At 45.7% G+C, this 19624-nt stretch overlaps 1 protein-coding gene across 1 annotated transcript in view; it reads left to right on the top strand.

Moving 5' to 3' along the window:
- ATP6AP1 (ATPase H+ transporting accessory protein 1) overlaps nucleotides 1-11292 on the top strand; it is a 74815-nt gene extending 63523 nt beyond the window's left edge. The window contains exons 7-10 of the mRNA XM_068248815.1: nucleotides 2314-2552; nucleotides 5646-5681; nucleotides 5773-6016; nucleotides 8140-11292. Of these exons, the coding sequence (XP_068104916.1) occupies nucleotides 2314-2552; nucleotides 5646-5681; nucleotides 5773-6016; nucleotides 8140-8349 (729 nt within the window). The 3' untranslated portion in view covers nucleotides 8350-11292. The remainder of the gene's footprint in view (nucleotides 1-2313; nucleotides 2553-5645; nucleotides 5682-5772; nucleotides 6017-8139) is intronic.
- The last annotated feature ends 8332 nt before the right edge of the window (nucleotides 11293-19624 follow it).

Raw genomic sequence — 19624 nt, 5'->3', positions numbered from 1 at the left:
ACTCACAAACACGGGTTACCACCTAGGTAACCACTCATTAGGCAGGTGAGGAGATTAGACCTGTCCTCACTCAGGATTAAGAAGTCTCTCTCTGTAGATAGGAAGAAAGGGGGTAGATCACCCCTCCACCTGGGGTGGACTCAAATATATTGGTAGGTGAACAGAGGCGCCAGAAGGATAAAAGTACATAAAATGTTTTAAAAATTGCTGGAAGGAAGTGGTGGACTCGCCTCCGTTAAAGCAGACACCAAGGACTGTAAATGTATAGATATACACATTTATTGAAAATACCCCAAAGATGCAACGCATGAGTTCTCAGTTGAAAACAGTTTTTCTGTGCAGAAAACGTGTAGGAAAGCCTTACGTGTTCGGCTGTGTTCTATTAATAGAAACACGGTCTCAGTAGCACCATCTTGTGGCCAAAAAGTAAAATACACCTATTTATACTAGTATACTGTTTTACATAGACTAACCAGCAAGCTCATGGTGACCCAGAACTCATTGGAGTGTGTAAGGGACTACAGTGGTCCTAAAAGCCCCCTTACTAAGATGTTAAGAAAAACAAGTTTGCTTTCCTAAAACAGAAAGAATTTGCGATAATTCAGGGTTTTACATAGAAAGTTTATTATTTTTTTTATTATTTTATTACTTTTAACCCCTTCCAACCCTGCCCCACAGTTACAGAAATAAAACTTGTTAAATTTTTTTTTTTTTTTTTTTTTTTAAATTACATCATTTAATTTTTTTTTACATAATTAGTTACCTTAAAGAGAATCTGTATTGTTAAAATCGCACAAAAGTAAACATACCAGTGCGTTAGGGGACATCTCCTATTACCCTCTGACACAATTTCTCCGCTCCTTGCCGCATTAAAAGTGGTTAAAAACCGGTTTAAAAAGTTTGTTTATAAACAAACAAAATGGCCACCAAAACAGGAAGTAGGTTGATGTACAGTTTGTCCACACATAGAAAATACATCCATACACAAGCAGGCTGTATACAGCCTTCCTTTTGAATCTCAAGAGATCATTTGTGTGTTTCTTTCCCCCTGTTCTCATGCACTGAAGTTTCAGGCTGCTCGTTTCTTCCTGCAAACAGCTTTGCCCTTGTCTGTAATTCTTCAGTATGTGAAAGCCCAGCCAGCTCAGAGGACGATTTATCCAGCTTGTAAAAGAGAAGAGAGAAGCTGCTCTAATCCTAAATAACACACAGGCAGTGTGCATAGAGGGGCCTGGAAGGGGGAGTTCAAAGCAGAACCACAACACTGAAGAACTTGGCAGGCTTCCAGACACAGGCCGACAAGTCTGACAGGGGAAAGATACATTGATTTATTACAGAGACAGTGATAGTATAAAGTGCTGCAGTAAGCCAGAACATATTAGAATAGCTTTTTGAACTTGTAGGATGATAAAAAACAGGATGCAATTTTTGTTACGGAGTCTCTTTAAGGACTTTTCTAATATGGATGTCATGCGAGTATATCACTGTTAATTTTGCAAAAAAAAGTCTTGTAATAAGTGAAAAAGTATTAAAAATCCCTAAATGGAAAAATGCTCCTTTATTTTCAGATAACATGTTATCACCATACATTGTACTAGGGACACTATTTAAACGTTGTAATAACCGGGACAAATGGGCAATTAAAACGTGTGGGTTTTATGTACCGAAGCAAGTTTTATTTTAAAACTATAATGGCTGAAAACTGAGAATTTTTTTTAATTTTTTTTTCCTTATTATTCCCTTTACAATGCATATAAAATAAAATAATTCATAGCAAAAACTACCACCCAAAGAGAGCCTAATTTTTGTGGTGAAAAAAACAATATATAGATCATTTCAGTGTGAGAAGTAACAATAAAGTTATCGCTGAATGAATGGGAGGAGCGCTGAAATGTGTACTGTGGATAAAAACACACATTTTGTTTGGTTATTTCTACTGTTTATCACAAAACTTCGATTATGTTCCTGTCAAAATTTATGGTGAGTATATTTGATTCTGAAATAATGCTACAGTGTGTATTTTTCACTTTGAGCTGAGAAAATTAAAAGCATTTTTTTAAATGTAAAAATCAATCTTATTGGCTCAGTGAACATATATTCCCTTTAACCAATTAGTACTGCAGCAGTCCTTGTGGCTTAGATGAAGTCACTGTAGTGGTGGATAAAGTAGTTTATCATAAACGCTAGGATTCAGCCAGACCATATCCATTACTGTGAGCAGAGATGCTCAGACTGCCTGTAGGAGATTTCAGCTATGCCTGCTATCATAATTACCGATACTGAAATTGCTATACGGCTTTGTCTTGTCTGCAGATGACCGCAGAGGCTGACTTCGGCACAGGAAGTCTTGGGAGACATCTATTGGCTGCAGCTACTCCTAGCTATGCTCCGGTGGCTTACAATGGCACAGGGAACAACCCCTGCATCCTATTCTGGGCCAGCAACATCAGCCTCCACACGGATCAGACTGAGCTGGACCTCACAAACCGAACCTTCATCACACCGGGGTCTGGACTCACCGTTGGATCCACCTGCAGCGAAACAGACGCAGTGTAAGTGGGCAGCCATGAGTGGACTTGTTGAAAGACAGAAAAGTGGGCCACAGAGAGCCCAATATAGTGTAGTATGTATTGGTTAGAAGGGTAGGTAGAAAAGCAAGTATCATTATACTCACAAATGTGGGTTACCACTCAGGCAACCACTGTAAAGGCAGGGGGGAAGATTAGACCTGTTCCCACTCAGGATTAAGAAGTTGCTCTCTGTAGATCGGAAAAAAAGGTGGGGTAAAAACACCCCTCCACCAGGGATGGACTTAAGCAAGGTAGAGAACAGAGGCGCTAGCAGGATAAAATAGGTTAAAAGTTTTAAACAATGTTTAATACGGACCTGGATCCTGTTAGTGTATACTCCTTTGTAATGCATGATGAAGCAGGATCACGCCTGTGAAACACATTGCTATTTGTCATGGAGTATATAAATTTTTCTTTGTTTAAACGTTACTATGTTTAGTTTATGTCCTCGGAGTAGGTAAGTTCATCACTACCTCTCCCTTTTTTAAAACTTTTAAGCTGTTTTTTCCTGCTGGCGCCTCTGTTCTCCACCATGAGTTAACTTGTGTTTGTGTTACAAGGGCTGTGGAGTCGGTACAAAAATCTTCTGACTCCAACTCCGACTCCTCAGTTTATGAAACCATGACTCTGACTCCGGGTAGCCAAATAACTCTGACTCCTCGACTCAGACTCCTTAGTCTAGTACTTAACAGCTGTGCATTTTGTACAAAAATCATCCGACTTCGACTCCTCTGTTTACAAAACCACGACTCTAACTCCGACTCTGGGTGCCCAAAATTGCCCAGACTCCGACTCCACAGCCCTGGTTACAACACCAAACTCAACATCCTTGCAAACTGCCTGACCAAAGCGGTCATTTGCAGGGCCATTTCTGGCCATTTTAGTGCCCCAGGCAAATAACCCCGCCACAGTCTTATGATTATGCGACTGTATAATCCTAACTCTAACCAGCTCAAACTTGCAAAACCCACATAAAAAAAAAAAAAAAAAAAACACCTTCCTATTTTGCACAATGTCACCTGTCATATTGTTCTGCTATTCAGACCTTCTCTGTTATGTTAACCAGCAGTGCCCATTAATTCCTTAACCAGTTGCGGATCTTTGAGACACACACACACACACTTACTTTTTACTTCCGCCAATCGCAATTCCTGCAGCGTTTCCGTTTCAGGCTGCCGCATCCCCGTTCTAATGTGATCAGGGCATGAGAATCATCCATTCTGTGCCCCTATCACTGTGCCGTTATGAATGGGAGAAAGATACATCTCTCATTCATAACCGCAAGGAAGCTGTTATACACACTTTGGTTCTTACCTGCTGTAAACAGCAGATGGGTGACCTAAGTGTAGTGCCTTGTTTTGTGGCTAAATAGTAAAATACACCCAAATATACCATAAGACACTTTCACATTCAAACATTTTATTAAATATTTATAATTTTTTATTTTTTTTTTTTGGGGATGGATTTGCACTTTTCTTAAAGGGAACCAGAGACAAACTAAAGAAAAGATTTATACATACCTGGGGCTTCCTCCAGCCCCATACGCACGGATCACTCCCACGCCGCTATCGTCCGCTGCCTGCAACTATGAGAACGGGCTCCCGTCACGGCCTCATCGGAGCCGGGCTACGCCGGAGAAGTGCGCCCTCTACGTATCTCTCCAGTGGCTGCTGCAGAGAAACGCTAAGAGCGCACTTCTCCTACGCTAGACTGGCTCCGACTTACGGCAGAGCGGGGTCCCGGTTCTCATAGCTGCAGGCAGCGGAGGACGGCGGCGTGGGAGCAATCAGAGCATATGGGGCTAGGGAAGCCCCAGGTATGTATAAAATCCTTTTCTTTAGTTTGTCTCTGGTTCCCTTTTAACTGTAGTGCAGTTCTAGAAATTTACACTAAACTGTCACTATTTAAAGTGAACCGAGCATCATTTTTAACACCCAGGGCAGCTCTATAGCAAATTAAAAATGTGGTTTATTAAAAAAAACTTTCAATTTACCTCATTTTTTTTTTACATCTAAGGGTTAAAATAGCCACTTTGTCCATCCGCAAAGGACCTGAGCAGGAGATTGTGGAACACAGATAAGAAATCACCTCATTAGACTTAACTGACCACAAACAAACCCCCATTGTACTTCAAACAGAAAACATCAGTTACAGTTGAAGAATTTCACACCTAGCCTGGACAATGCTAGTTGTAAAACAGCAGTGGTTGAGCTTCTGAACAATGGCAGCCCTTGCAGCTATTTGAAGCCAGGAGCTGCTTAGTTTACTTTAAGAATCTTCTTATTGTCATGCAGAACAGTTTCCCTGCTGGTAAGAACTGTTTAAGAAGGAAAAAAAAAAACTGTCGGTAATGTTTTGATAAATCTGGCCCTGCGACTTGTCTGTGAAATGTTTGGGAATTCCCCCCTCTGTCTGCATTAAGACACAATGGGGCAGATTTTTCATAGCCACTTCAAGAAAAATTGGAGCAATATCCTGGTTCAATATTCTGATTGGATCAGAGCAAACTCTTTAAAGTCAAGTAAAATAAATACAAAAATATACATACCTTGGGCTTCCTCCAGCACCGTTCAGGCTGTTGGAATACGCTTGCTCATCCTGACGTCATATCGTAGCCATGGAGACGTGACGCTGGACGGCAATCAGGTGAGTTTTCAGCCTCCCCCGCTACCACCTGGAGTAACCAGCGCAAGCTGGCTTGGTGCGAGCCACGGGCCGTAGATTGCCCGGCGCTGCCCTAGCCCCATACGCACCACTGAGTCCCTCGCCATCCTCCAGCCATCGGTCCCAGTAATCTTTCTCATTCGCATCAGTCTGGGTCTTCCACACATGAGCCAGTTACCGGGGCTGATTGCGGTAGAACAGGGGCACTTGGAAGGACGGGAGGGACACAGTGGTGCTTATGGGACTGGATGAAGCCCCGGGTAAGTATCAAATCTTTCTTTATTTGCATCTCAGGGTTACTTTAAACCTTTTTTTGCCCTGCTCTGGTTTTGATAAGCCTACTTCAGTGTTCTGCTGCATAAGCATGTTAATAACTTTAGCTTGTTGTTTTTTTTGTTTGTTTTTTTACAGCCTGGTGCTGAATTATGAGAGTGGCTTGAAGATTACGTAAGTACTCTACAGTCATCTGTCAGAATGTGTCTTCAGAGGGCAGCAGAGACTCCTTACCTCATCATCCTATCTCTCTTCCGTCTGGCAGATTCCACCTCAACAACAGACGATACAATGTGTCAGGACGATACTGGTCTTCTCTGAGCCGCATTGAGGTCGTTAATGGTACCCAGAGTGCCTTGTTCCTCTCTCCCCAAGTCAGCACTCCCACCAAGTACTCCTTCCACTGTCAGTACATCAGCAGTTTCCCCCGCTACAGTTCCATGCTGATCAACAATAGCACCAAGGATTCTTCCGGGCTTAAGTGGAACCTCCACATCACCGATTTCCAGGTAGGCCAAAGCGAGGTCCACTTTATTTGTAGTCCACCAGCTTCGCGCCATCGCCTGGAATGCAGGAAGAAGGTGGGCAGTTCCTCTCCGCACGCTGATGCTTGATTCTGTTTGCCGCTGCTAATTTGGAGGGGGGGAAGCGCGATCGTTCCCTGCCGCTTCACGGAACTGAGTTCCGTGAATGGCCTGCTAGCCGCCGATCGCGGCTAGCAGGCTGCTTGTAAACGTAAGAGGAAAGAAATCCCCTTTGTTTACTAGCGTACTGCGCTGCCGGGGGCTGCAACGCTGTACAGATCGGCGATTCCTGGCCTCTGATTGGCCGGGGAGCGCTCTCCTCTCATAGGCTGATGCCTATGAGAGGCAGAACAGGACGGATCACCGTCCTGTTCCAATCCTAGTTCACGGAGGGGAGGAGGGAGGGGGACAGGGAGAGAGAGAGCCTCGCTGAGGCATGTGAAAAAAAAATAAACAAAGCCTGCAGCGATCGGACCCTTCCGCCGGCATGTCCTTTTAGGGATAAAAAAGGAGGCGAGTCCGATCGCTGGGCACCTAAGCTGGGCTGTGCAGAAGGCTGAAAACCCTGCACAGCCCAGCACTGCAAAAATGAGCCTGGTCTTTAGGGGGGGTTACCACTGTGGTCGTCAAGTGGTTAAACAAAATTAGGCAGGTGCATAAATTTGGGCACCACAGAAAAATAAATGAAATCAATATTTAGTAAATCCTCCTTTTGCAGAAATGACAGCCTCTAAACGCTTCCTGTAGGTTGCAATGAGTCTGGATTCTGGTTGAAGGTAGTTTGACCATTCCTCTTTTCAAAACATCTCTAGTTCATTCAGTTTTGGCTTCCGAGCATGGACAGCTCTCTTTAACTCGCACCACAGATTTTCAATGATATTCGGGTCTGGGGTCTGAGATGGCCATTCCAGAACGTTGTACTTGTTCCTCTGCATGAATGCCTTAGTGGATTTTGAGCAGTGTTTAGGGTTGTTGTCTTGAAAGATCCAGCCCCTTTGCAGCTTCAGCTTTGTCGCTGATTCCTGGACATTGGTCTCCAGAATCTTCTGATACTGAGTGGAATCCATGCGTCCCTCCCACTGGCCACACAGACCCACAGCATGATGGAACCACCACCATAGTTTACTGTAGGCAGCAGATGTTTTTCTTGAAATGCTGTTTTTTTCCTCCATGCATAACGCCCCTTGTTATGCCCAAATAACTCAATTTTAGTTTCATCAGTCCACAGTACCTTATTCCAAAATGAAGCTGGCTTGTCCAAATGTGCTTTAGCATACCTCAAGCAGCTCTGTGCTGTGGGCGGAGAAAAGGCTTCCTTTGCATCACTCGCATACAGCATCTCCTTGTGTAAAGTGTGCCAAATGGTTGAACGATGCAGTGACTTCATCTGCAGCAATATGATGTTGTAGGTATTTGGTGCTGGTCTGTGGGTTGACTCTGACTGTTCTCACCATTCGTTGCTTTTGGTCTATCCGAGATTTTTCTTGGTCTGCCACTCCGAGCCTTAAAGGAATACTTAAGTCAAAATAAAAAAAATGATTTTTACTCACTTGGGGCATCCCTCAGCCCCCTGAAGCTGTATGGTGCCCTCGCAGCCTGGCTCCGATCCTCCTGTCCCCACCGGCGGCTACTTCCGGGTTCGGCGACAGCCGCCGACAGGCTGGGAACGCGAGTGATTCTCTCCGCGTTCCCAGCCGCTATATCACCCTCTATGCTGTTATAGCGTATACGTTATACGCTATAGCAGCATAGAGGGTGATATAGCGGCTGGGAACGCGGAGAGAATCACTCGCGTTCCCAGCCTGTCGGCGGCTGTCGCCGAACCCGGAAGTAGCCGCCGGTGGGGACAGGAGGATCAGAGCGAGGCTGCGAGGGCACCATACAGCTTCAGGGGGCTGAGGGATGCCCCAGGTGAGTAAAAATCAATTAATGATCAAAAGACAGTTGGGGAAGATGTGGGCATGTTGCTGATGAGCTTCTGAGCAAAGTGAAACAGTCTAACCTTTTCAGTAAAAAAAAAATGATTCTTCTAAGACGTTCCTATGGCATGCAGAGGGAATATTTTGAGTATTTTTCCACTTCTAAACTTCTTTTTTTTCCCACTTTAGGTTCAGGCCTTCAACGTCACCGGCCTCCGGTTTTCCTACGCCAGTGACTGTGCCAGCTTCTTCTCTCCGGGCATCTGGATGGGCCTGGTCACCACACTGCTGTTTGTCTTCATCCTCACCTACGGGCTGCACATGGTCATGAGTCTGAAGACTATGGATCGCTTTGATGACCCCAAAGGACCCACTATCTCTGTACCCCAGACAGATTGACCTCGCCGCCTCCATCCGATCTTCCTGCTGCACACACATGTCACATTTCCCTTCCATCTTGGGTGTCCCTCTCCACCTACATTCCAGACTTTATTTTCACCTGCGTTTTTGCGCATCTGTATGTGTATGTGGATTCCTACAAAGGATAGTGGTTTGTTTGTTTTTTCACATCATTTGCTGTAAGATCGAAATGAAGACCCCGGTCAGACAATAAGTTAGCTGCACCCTATTTTCTGCCTCTCTATTCATTAAAGGCAGTCATTCTCAGATTAGGCTAGAGTCCTGCTTAAAGGACAACGATCATAAAAAAATTAAGAAATTTTACATATGTACATATAAATGTACATTTCTCCCAGAGTAAAATGCTCTATAAATTACTTGTTTCTTATGTTGCGGTTACTTGCAGTAGGTAGTGAACGGCTGACAGATATGGCAGATTTTGGACTGGTCCATATCTTCATAGGGGATTCCCAGGTATTTATTTACAATGCACTAACTGGACAGTTTAGTCCAACTGTGCAGCAATTAGGGATGCTTGCCGGCATCTCTGTATAGATCCTTTCCAGAAAGTGCTTTTTAAGTAAACCCTGCGTATCCCCCGTGAGGAGATGGACTAGTCCAAAATCTCAGATCTGTCAAAATTTTACGCCCTACTGTAGGTAACGGCAACATAGGAAAAATACATTTACAGTGCATTTCACTATGGGGAAAATGTACATTTTTATATGTACGTGTATATGTATGTATTTCAAATTTGTACAATTTTTTTTTTGTAATGGTTGTCATTTAATAGGGCTACTCCTCTTCGGCCTTCTTTAGAACTCTTAAAGGGAACCTGAAGTGACAGTGATATGGAGGCTGCCATATTTCTTTCCTTTTTAAACAATACCGGTTGCCTGGCAACCTTGGTGATCTTTTTGGCTGCAGTAGTGTCTGATTCACACCAGAAACTAGCATGCAGCTAATCCTTGTCAGATCTTACAATGTCAAACGCCTGATCTGATGCATGCTTGTTCAGGGTCTATGGCTGAAAGTCTTAGAGCCAGAGAATCAGCAGGAAAGCCAGGTAACTGGTATAGCTTAAAAAGGAAACATGGCAGCCTTCATATAACTCTATATATTCAGATTCCATTTATTTCCTAATGTAGCTGTTATATTGGGTCAGACTACAACATGGCTGCCCTTCTCTTGGCTGGCTGAGAGGGCATAAAATATAGTATTAGAATGTAGCTCCAGTCACTGTAATGAGACTGCACACATTTTAGTATCTCCAGACTAAAATGTAATAGCCTGTTATATGGAATGATCTTTATTAGATCTTAGAATCCTAGTCCAAAACCTGCTGTACATAACATGCACATTGTGCTTTCTGACTCTTAATGCTGCTTGCATAGTTTCTCAGTGAGCAGATCAGCAGCACACCCTTCTAGTTTTACCTGAGGTCTCATCTGATTGTGTTTACATAAACCCCTTGTGAAGTGAGCTGAGCTTAATTCACTTTCTCTAACCCATACCCACAGGGGTGGAGTAATGCTGCAGCAGGGAAGGCTGGGGGAGGGAGTTATACCACACAAGAGAAGTGAGTGGAGAGCTAGGGGGAAGGGGAGGGGCACATCCTGCAGTGTTTCCCTTTGTATTGTCACAGGGAGAGCACCACTGGCAGCAGTTCAGTGGATTTGGAAAGGTGGGTACATCTGCTCATAATTTCAAAGTTTGAAATCAAATATTTGGGTTTTAATGTTGGCACATATGCACTATTTTTGGGGGGAGGAGGGATAGGTTAGTACTAAAAATATGATAGATGTGGAATCTTCGTTTAGTGAATAAGCCGGTGCGTTACACTTCCTCCTTCAAGGAGGAAGCAGTGGCGGTACGTGGACCGCATCGTGTATAGGCAGCGGCATAGGTAAGTTAACCCCCCCTTCCCTGCCGAAGGCAGCGTGATCTCATTTAAAGTTAGATCAAGAGTAGCAACATCAGTCACAAATTTAAAAGAAAAAAAAAGTCAAATACTTAGAGCAGTGTTTCTGAAACCTATCCTTGTGACCCATCCCCCAATCGTGCCTGTTTTGCAAGCAAACTCGCCCATGTCTCAGCTACAAAGAATCCACCTAGCTGATACACTACTCCACCTGTGCATAGGTGAGTTGGCTGCAAAACATGCACCCTTGTGGAGGGGGGGAGGATGTCACAAGGATATGTTTGAGAAACACTGCTAAAGTGTGTTCCCTGTGTTCTGGCATTGTCCTTGTTTCCCTGCTGTCCCCTGTTCAAATGTTCTGCCTTCGGGAGCCCTCAGAAAGCACTCTTGTCCTTAAGTGGTCCCGAAGATGGGCGGCTTACGCATGTGCAGTATGGTCCCCAAAGGTGACCAGTTGGTTGAGTACCTGGAACGGGTGTGACAACACTAGAACAGAGGGACTGAGCCAACACAGGGAAGGCTCTATAGAAACCTTTCTTAATAGCCACCTGATCTTCTTCTTAATTTAGCTAATAAATTGTATCACCCTGATTCAAAACCTCTTAGTTTTATTAGTGATTGATGTCACCTCTTCTATGCCCAGCAGAGGGCAGCAAGCTGATGTATAAACTCTCTAGAATGTGTACATAGCAACAAGTGAATAAGAACATATATTTATTTGTTTTTTGGTTCCAAGCTATTTGGACCATCTAGAAGTCTGCAGCTTCTGCAGAAACAGCAAATCTCTTTTCATATAGATCTGCCTGGATTCTTAGTTCCACTGCAGCCGCTTAGCGCTGTGGATTTGGTGAGTACTTGTGAGATAAATGCACTGTTCTGTGGGTACCGATCAGTATCCGCAATGTGAAGTGTAAAGTGTTTGTCTGATTAATTGGGGTTCTGTGCGATTACCTCTGTAACTCTTCACTGTATAATTTATGATGGGGATTGAAATAAAATATTGCTGTGGTCGTGTACTGTTACTTCAATCTGATTTCATTTAAGCGTAGAATATTTATAGGTGTAAGCTGAGAAAAAGCTTGGTCCAAACCTTCAGTTTTTACTGTCCAATCACTTACCAATTTTACCACCTTCATGTAGTATGAGAATCAACAGATTTTGAATACTATGAACAGCTTGGCCCCAATACACTAACCATTACCACATTCGGTAATGCAGAAAACAGCTGATTTTACCGATCACCTTGCTAAATGCCAGTTCACTACACGTATTACCGCACTCAAAAGTCAAATTCTGACTAGTGCGGTAGACACCAAGAATTTGCAATTCACAAAGATTAAAGTATTCTGTCAATTAAGTAAGTTCAGTATTTATCTCCCGCTCTAACCAGCCGGTAACTCACATTCTCTGCTGTAAAAGTTGACATATGTAGCAGGCAGCCAATAGGGAGAGCCACACAGTCCTCTTCTCACACCATTTGATCCGATACCCTGGTGGGCGGGACTTCAGAACCGCAGACCAGGAGAAAAAAATCTTAAAGGCTTTTCTGTATGCCTCAAGATGTTCAAATCTGATCCACAGAAGAGCTCTCTCTAGCATAGTTGTGCATCTAAAAGAATGCACTAGACAGAAAATAGATTTGGCTCTTGCACAGACTTGTAAGAGAAGACTGATGGCTTGCTGTCTGATCTGCTCCACATCTGGTGAGATTTAACAAACGGGGCTTAGTGAATTCAATTATGTTTTTCGGTAAATTACCGAACTTCTACAGCATTCAGGAAATCCTTAGTGAATATGGAGAAAAAAGGTGTGTTTAATGGCGCAGACACTCATCCAGTACTGATTGGCCAATTTTGCCACTTCCATTACTGAAACTTGAAGCTGGCACCATCAATAAAATATAGCTCTTTTATTGAGGAATTTAGATGAATCCTACTATGCCCCTCCCTTCCCCTTTCAAAGCTCCAACTACCCACGGTGCAAGGGTACATGTCTTATCTACTCTGCGTGCACTTTTTAAAATGTGCTCCCGTAATGCTGTGCATGGCAGCTGCGGTTGTGATCGTTCTGGGCATGCACGGTTCAAAAGGCATGCTCACAGCGGATGCTTCTGCACACCGCAGCACAAAAGGCATGCAGAGTAGGTAGGGCATGTGCCCTTTAGCAGTGAGCAGGATATAGCCACAAGCTGGAGGGGAGACTGGTGATGTGGGACCGCACATTATTTGGGAACACTAAAGAAGCCCAGGGTATGGCCACCTCAAAGGTTTTGATTGTTGAAGTGTGCTTTAACCTTTTCGGGACCGACCACCTACCCCCCCCTTAGGGACCAAGGCATTTTGCGCGGGAGGGGGGTGCGCGCGTTTGGGGGGGTCAGGTGGCCGGATCCCGTGTGTGGCTGGCTGGATTGGTGTCCCCCCATGGTGGCCTGTGCCCCCCCCTTCTGCCAGCAGCCTTCACTTACCTTCCAGGCTCCAGCGATGAGCTGCACGGGACCCTCTTCTCCGGCCGGCATCTCCGTTCTGTCTGACGATCAGTTCCGGGTCGCGGCTTGATGACGTCATCAAGCCGGGACCTGGCACTGACGTCAGATGGAGCGGCGATGCCGGCCAGAGCGGAGGGGGGCGCCGATCGTCGCTGGAACGGCAGGGAGGTGAGTGGATCCTCTTCTTTCCCCCTCTGCCGCCACAGCTGTCAAACTGATCACTACGATCCGACGGCGATCGTAGTGATCATCAGCCATACGCGATGGCTGCTGATCACTCGGGGGAGATGTTGGCTGTCATATGATATGGCTGACTTAATCTCCCCCTCCGGGTGCGCACGATCGCGTCGGGAGCGGAAACTGCGGGCCGGCGTAGATCCTACGCCGCATCAGGCTAGAACAGCCACAAGTGCGGCGTAGGATCTCAGAGGTGGTCCTGAAAAGGGAAACAGCCAAAAAATGCCTTAAAAAAACATACTTGCCTAAGCGGGAAGCTTTCTCCGGTCGCTCGCTGGGTCCTTCCTTAACATCCGGGCTGTGTTTCTTTTCTGGCGCAGTAGCACGGAGCCCCACTCATGCCTGTGCAGCTTCTGCTTACTAGGCATATGTGGCCTTACTCTTACAGTATAGCTGCACTCATGCCTGAGGAAGAGCATGGCCCTGATGTGATTTACGGACATAGTCAGTCGGGTGGCTAACAGTATGCAGCAGCATGAAACCCCACCCCATTCCCAGACTGATTCAGATGCAGGACATGTGATGGACGCACACACATTTCCACCTTCTAGAAAGCACAAACCGTATGAAGAGCAGCAGACCTGTGATCATGTGACCAGATCAATAATCAGTAGAGGTTGTGCGTGCTTTATTACAATGGCCCATATGCAATTCACTTTTTCTCCTTAGTTTTGTCCTAGGTGATACATTATCTCTTTACAATAACGTTTCAGCATTTTGTGATTTAAAAAGTACCTAAGGTAGTAGGAAAAGTACTGTCAACACGATTTTGTGTATATATTTTTTTTCCCCCTTTGCTGGGGGTTTAAACGGCATTTTATTGACAAGGTGTGAAAATATCAACTTGGAGAAAACAAGGGAGATAAAGTTAATTGCTTATCAGGCAATGGGCCATATGCAATTCACTTTTTCACCTGGGTTTTCTCCTAGGAGATAATTTTGCATCTTCGATTTTAACCACTTCACCACTGAGGTGTTTTACCCCCTGAGCACCAGAGCAATTTTCACCTTTCAGCGCTCCTTCCATTCATTCGTCTATAACTGTTTTATTACTTATCGCAATGAAATGAACTAGATCTTGTTTTTTTTCGCCACCAATTAGGTGGGACATTATGCCAAGAATTATTTTATTCTAAATGTGTTTTAATGGGAAAATAGGAAGAAATGTGGGGGGAAAATTATTTTTCAGTGTTCGGCCATTATAGTTTTTAAATAATGCATGCTACTGTAAATAAAACCCATGAAATGTATTTGCCCATTTGTCCCGGTTATAAAACCATTTAAATTATGTCCCTATCACAATGTTTGGCGCCAATATTTTATTTAGAAATAAAGGTGCATTTTTTTCAGTTTTGCATCCATCCCTAATTACAAGCCCGTAGTTTATAAAGTAACAGTGTTATACCCTCTTGCCATAAATATTTAAAAAGTTCAGTCCCTAAGGTAACTGTTTTTTTTTTGTTTGTTTTATTACAAAAAAAAAAATTGGGGAGTGTGGGAGGTAATGAGTTAATTTATTGTGTAAAACTAATGCATTTGTATATGTCAAATGCTCTAGGGTGTAGTTTTACTATTTGGCCACAAGATGGCCACAGTGGGTTTGTTTACATGCGACCTGTAAGCGTCCGGAAGGATGCTTACAGGAAGCACTAGGAGGCTGGGAAGATCACAATGATCGCGCTGTTTCTCAAAGAAGCAGCAGATCATTGCGGGGGCTTAGATCAATGAACGGGAATGGATTTTCTGGTTCATTGATCTCCGGGCGTGCGGCGGGAGTGCCTTGGTTTTTTAGGGGGGAAAAAAGGGATGGAAAAATCCGTACCGCGGGGGGTAAAGTGGTTAAAATAACTTTTCAGCACTTTTCAACTAAAAAAAGTACCAAACAGTAGGTGAAAAAGTACTATCAATATTATTTTAAGTATTTGCTTGCTTGCTGGTGGCTTAAAAGGCATTCTATTTACAAGTTAAAAAATATCACCTAGGAGAAAACTCAGGTGAAAAAGTGAATTACATTTCGGCCAATATGTGCTATAGCTTGGCAAGCAAAGTACAGACAGGTAGATCTTTAGGTTTTAACTTTGTTTTATTTATTTTTGCTCTTTCTTATCAAATTGTTCAGTCGATCATTTAGAAGAATTATCTATGGTGACCGTTAGCATTGAATTGCCACATTTGTATATGGTTAGATGTCACCACTCTGTTGGCATAATATCAAGTTCTTACAATTTTATTTTCCTGTGACATTGCTGCTGTCTATTATTGACGAGTGTGACATTGTGTACTTTCCAAAACTCCTCGTAAAGGTGTGACTTCACTGGCTTTTTAACCTCCTTGGAGGTAATTCTGAGCTAGAGTGGGGGCAGAAAATCGCAGCTAAGAGTGGTAATCTCGACCTCTGCTCGGGCTAGCTGCCGGGAGGTCTGTGCAGAGTGCAGCGGGGAGGGTTTACATACTACCAGGGGATCCTAATGTCGGCCACCTTTCTTCCTCCCTTCCGGGTCTCTGCTTCCTCCTAGTGAGATCACCGGCTGTCGCGTCATGACACTTAGAGTTACAGCGCCACCCGGAGGATGGAGGCATAACTGCAGTGCAGGAGCCAGGGAGGTGAGATTTTTTTTTCCCAGGTTTTGGGGTCTGAAAGGGTACAAAAAAATTGCACCGCTTTTAGGCCCTAAAATCTGGAATTAATCATACCGCCAAGGGCGTTAAAGTGTGACACTAGTTATCTATAGTTACAGATGACCCAGCAAGCTCAGGGTGAACCACAACGCCTAGGAGTGTGTAAGGGGCTTACAAAGGAGCAAAAATCCCTCTTCGTAAAATGTTACGCAAAAGAAAAGTTTGCTTTCCTAAAACAAAACAGTATTTGCGTTAATTTAGTTTGGAGTGAGCATATGAGGTCTCCCACGATGCATCACTGCTGGATATGCAAATCATCCTTTGTTGTCCTTGTGCAATTAACAAGCTGACATTGCATTCCAGTGGTTCTGGAGGCATGGTTAGCTTACAGGGACAACAAAGGATGATTTTATTTGCATATTTAGCAGTGATGCATTGTGGGACACTGCAGAGCTCACTCCAACCTGTGGGGAGTGTAGACGGCAGTATGGAGTGTGGCTGTGCGCCTTTAGGAAGGGGGTTGCGTCACAGCCCTAGTGCCCGGTTTTTGGCGGGCTAAATACCTAGTTTCACATCATTTAATGGGATTAGTGCTGCAAAGCAGATGCCATGCATTTCAGTAAGTGCTTTTTCAGGGCAGCTGAAGGCAGTGAATTCACTGCTGCTCTCATGCACCGTCTGGGTACTTGTTAGCCCTCACTAGCGGTGGTGGGCAAGCATCCCCTCATGCTGACCCCCTCCATGCCCTCTCCTCCACTCTCCCCACCCTAACCTGTCCTAATCTTGCTGCAGCTCAGTATCGCCAAACTCTCTCATCAGCCCTAGAGAAAACTGCTCCACCAATATTTTGCCGCAACTGACCCCCTAACCCCCAGCCCTGGCGCACTACCCATACTCGCAACCTCCAGAGGAAAACACGTGCCACTGAACGGAAATGGAGGAAAACTAGACTTAACCAGGATTTCCTACAGTACAAGACCACACTGCCCTTGCTCATGCGAAGCAGGAATACTTTACCAAGCTCATCGGAGCACAAGCTTCCAACCCCCCCCCCCCGTCTTTTTGACACTTTCAACTCCCTGCTTAACCCCCCCCCCCCTCTCCATTTCCTCCCTCTCTGCCACAGATTAAGCCACCCACTTCACCAATAAAATTGTCTCCATCTGGGAAATATCCAATCTTCACTTCCCACCCCCTCCCAACCACCACCTCCTCCACCCTATCCTCCCCTCACATCCTTCACTCCTACTTCCTCTGAGGAAGTCAACCACCTACTGCAGACTCCCCATCCCTTCTGATTTACTCCAGCCTCACTTCACGGAATTGGCCCCAGTCCTCGCTACCCTGTTCAACCTCTCCCTATCCACAGGCACCTTCCCCTCAGACTTCAAGCAGGCCACTGTAATACCCCTGCTCAAGAAACCTTCCCTCGACCCCTCGCTACCCTCCAACTACCGTCCTATCTCCCTCCTCCTCTTTGCCTCAAAACTCCTTGAGCGTCTGGTTCACAAATGCCTGACCCAGTACCTCAATGCCAACTCACTGCTAGACCCACTGCAATCTGGATTTCGGTCTGCTCATTTAGCTTAGCTCTCACCAAAGTGGTCAACGACCTTGCCTTAGCTAAATCTGAAGGTAAATACTCCATTCTCCTTGACCATTCAGCAGCTTTTGAAACAGTAGATCATCCCCTACTCCTCCAGTCCTTGAGCATTCACGATCTCGTCCTGTCCCGGCTTTCATCCTACCTCTCCAACCGCTCCTTCACGACCGCCTTCAATGAGTCCTCGTCCACCCCCAACCACCTCTCGGTGGGAGTCCCTCAAGGTTCGGTCCTTTGCCCCCTACTGGTCACCCTATACACATCCTCCATTGGCAAGGTTATCTCTTCCATGGGTTTTAACTATCCTCTGTATGCAGATGACACCCAGATCTACCTCCACACCCCTGACATATCCACCACTACCATGGACAAGGTCTCCTCCTGCCTATCAGCCATCTCCTCCTGGATGTCCGCTAGGTTCCTGAAACTAAATCTAGACAAAATGGAATTTATGATCTTGCCAGCCACGAACCTCCCAGATGTGCATGTCACTGTTAACCACACTACCATTCGCCCTACCTCTCAAGCCTGCTGTCTGGGTGTCACCCTGGACTCCGCACTCTCCTTCACTTCCCACATCCAAAACCTCACAAAGTCCTGCAACTTCCACCTTCGTAACATCTGTAAGATTCGCCCATTCCTGACCTCAGCCACCACCAAACTCCTCATCCATGCCCTCATAATTTCCCGCCTCGACTACTGCAATGCCCTGCTGTCTGGTCTACCTATGACCCAAACAGCCCCACTGCAGTCCATCATGAATGCGGCAGCCAGAATTATCCACTGCTCCCATCGCTCCACCACGGCAGATCCCCTCCTAGAATTCCTCCACTGGCTTCCTATCCAGTCCAGAATCAGATTCAAGATACTGTGTCTGACCTACAAATCTGTCCACAAAACCTGTCCAACCTACATTTCCGATCTTATTCAGAGGTACACACCTAGCTGCTCACTCCGCTCTTCCAATGAACTTCGACTAACCGCCCCCCGCATCACCCAGTCCCATGCATGCCTCCAGGACTTCTCAAGAGCTACTCCAACACTATGGAACTCCCTACCTCCAGCCATTAGGGCAGCCCCCTCCTTCAACATCTTCAAGTAAGCCCTCAAAACTCACCTTTTCACTCTGGCCTACTACCCCTCACAAGTGCTCTAAACCCACAGCTGAACTCTGGTCCCCTACCGTTCGTGTCCTTACCTCTCCCTCTAGATTGTAAGCCTTTGGGCAGGGTCCTCCTCCTTTTGTGTCCTACCTGATCATGCACCTCCATTACTGTGCACCCATGCTATGCATCTGAGTGAACCTAACTTGCCTAATCTCCATGCTCCATCTAGTGACTGACTAAGCATTACCTTGTACTCATACTGTGCTGTCTGATCTGGACTTTCTTGTATTCCTGTATTGTCATATTGCTGTATGTCACCCCTAAATATTGTCTGTAACCTAAACTAATGTCCAGCGTTGCGTAATATGTTGGCGCTTTATAAATACAATAAATAATAATAATAAGTAATGGGGTCACATCTGAGCGCAGCTGTGCACAGACATGACTTGTTGCGGGTCTCTACCACCTGGTAATGCCACCGCATGTCTGGCACTGACCTGCGTGGTGTTACAAGCGATTCCATTCGCCTGCATTTTAATCGCCCTCGAATGGTGCTGATGGGACACTGAACTGCATGACAACTGTAATTCAGCATTCCGTTTGAAAAAGGCCAAAAACACACTGCCACCTGCCCTGCTGCCTGCATACCACCCTGAGATTGTGCCTGGGCCCTGCCTGCTCCTAGATACATACTGCCACCTGCCCTGCTGCCTGCATACCACCCTGAGATCGTCCCTGGGTCTTGCCTGCTCCTAGATACACACTGCCACCTGCGCTGCTGCCTGTATACCACCCTGAGATTGTGCCTGGACCCTTCCTTGATCCTAGATACACACTGCCACCTGCGCTGCTGCCTGCATACCACCCTGAGATTGTGCCTGGGCCCTGCCTGCTCCTAGATACACACTGCCACCTGCGCTGCTGCCTGCATACCACCCTGAGATTGTGCCTGGACCCTGCCTGCTCCTAGATACACACTGCCACCTGCGCTGTTGCCTGCATACCACCCTGAGATTGTGCCTGGACCCTGCCTGCTCCTAGATACACACTGCCACCTGCGCTGCTGCCTGCATACCACCCTGAGATTGTGCCTGGACCCTGCCTGCTCCTAGATGCACACTGCCACTGACCTGCTGCCTGCATACCACCCTGAGATTGTGCCTGGACCCTGCCTGCTCCTAGATACACACTGCCACCTGCCCTGCTGCCTGCATACCACCCTGAGATTGTGCCTGGACCCTGCCTGCTCCTAGAGACACACTGCCACCTGCGCTGCTGCCTGCATACCACCCTGAGATTGTGCC

This window comes from Hyperolius riggenbachi, chromosome 8 (assembly GCF_040937935.1).
Source record: "Hyperolius riggenbachi isolate aHypRig1 chromosome 8, aHypRig1.pri, whole genome shotgun sequence".
Taxonomy (NCBI): domain Eukaryota; kingdom Metazoa; phylum Chordata; class Amphibia; order Anura; family Hyperoliidae; genus Hyperolius; species Hyperolius riggenbachi.
This window is presented reverse-complemented; position numbering and strand designations above follow the sequence as displayed.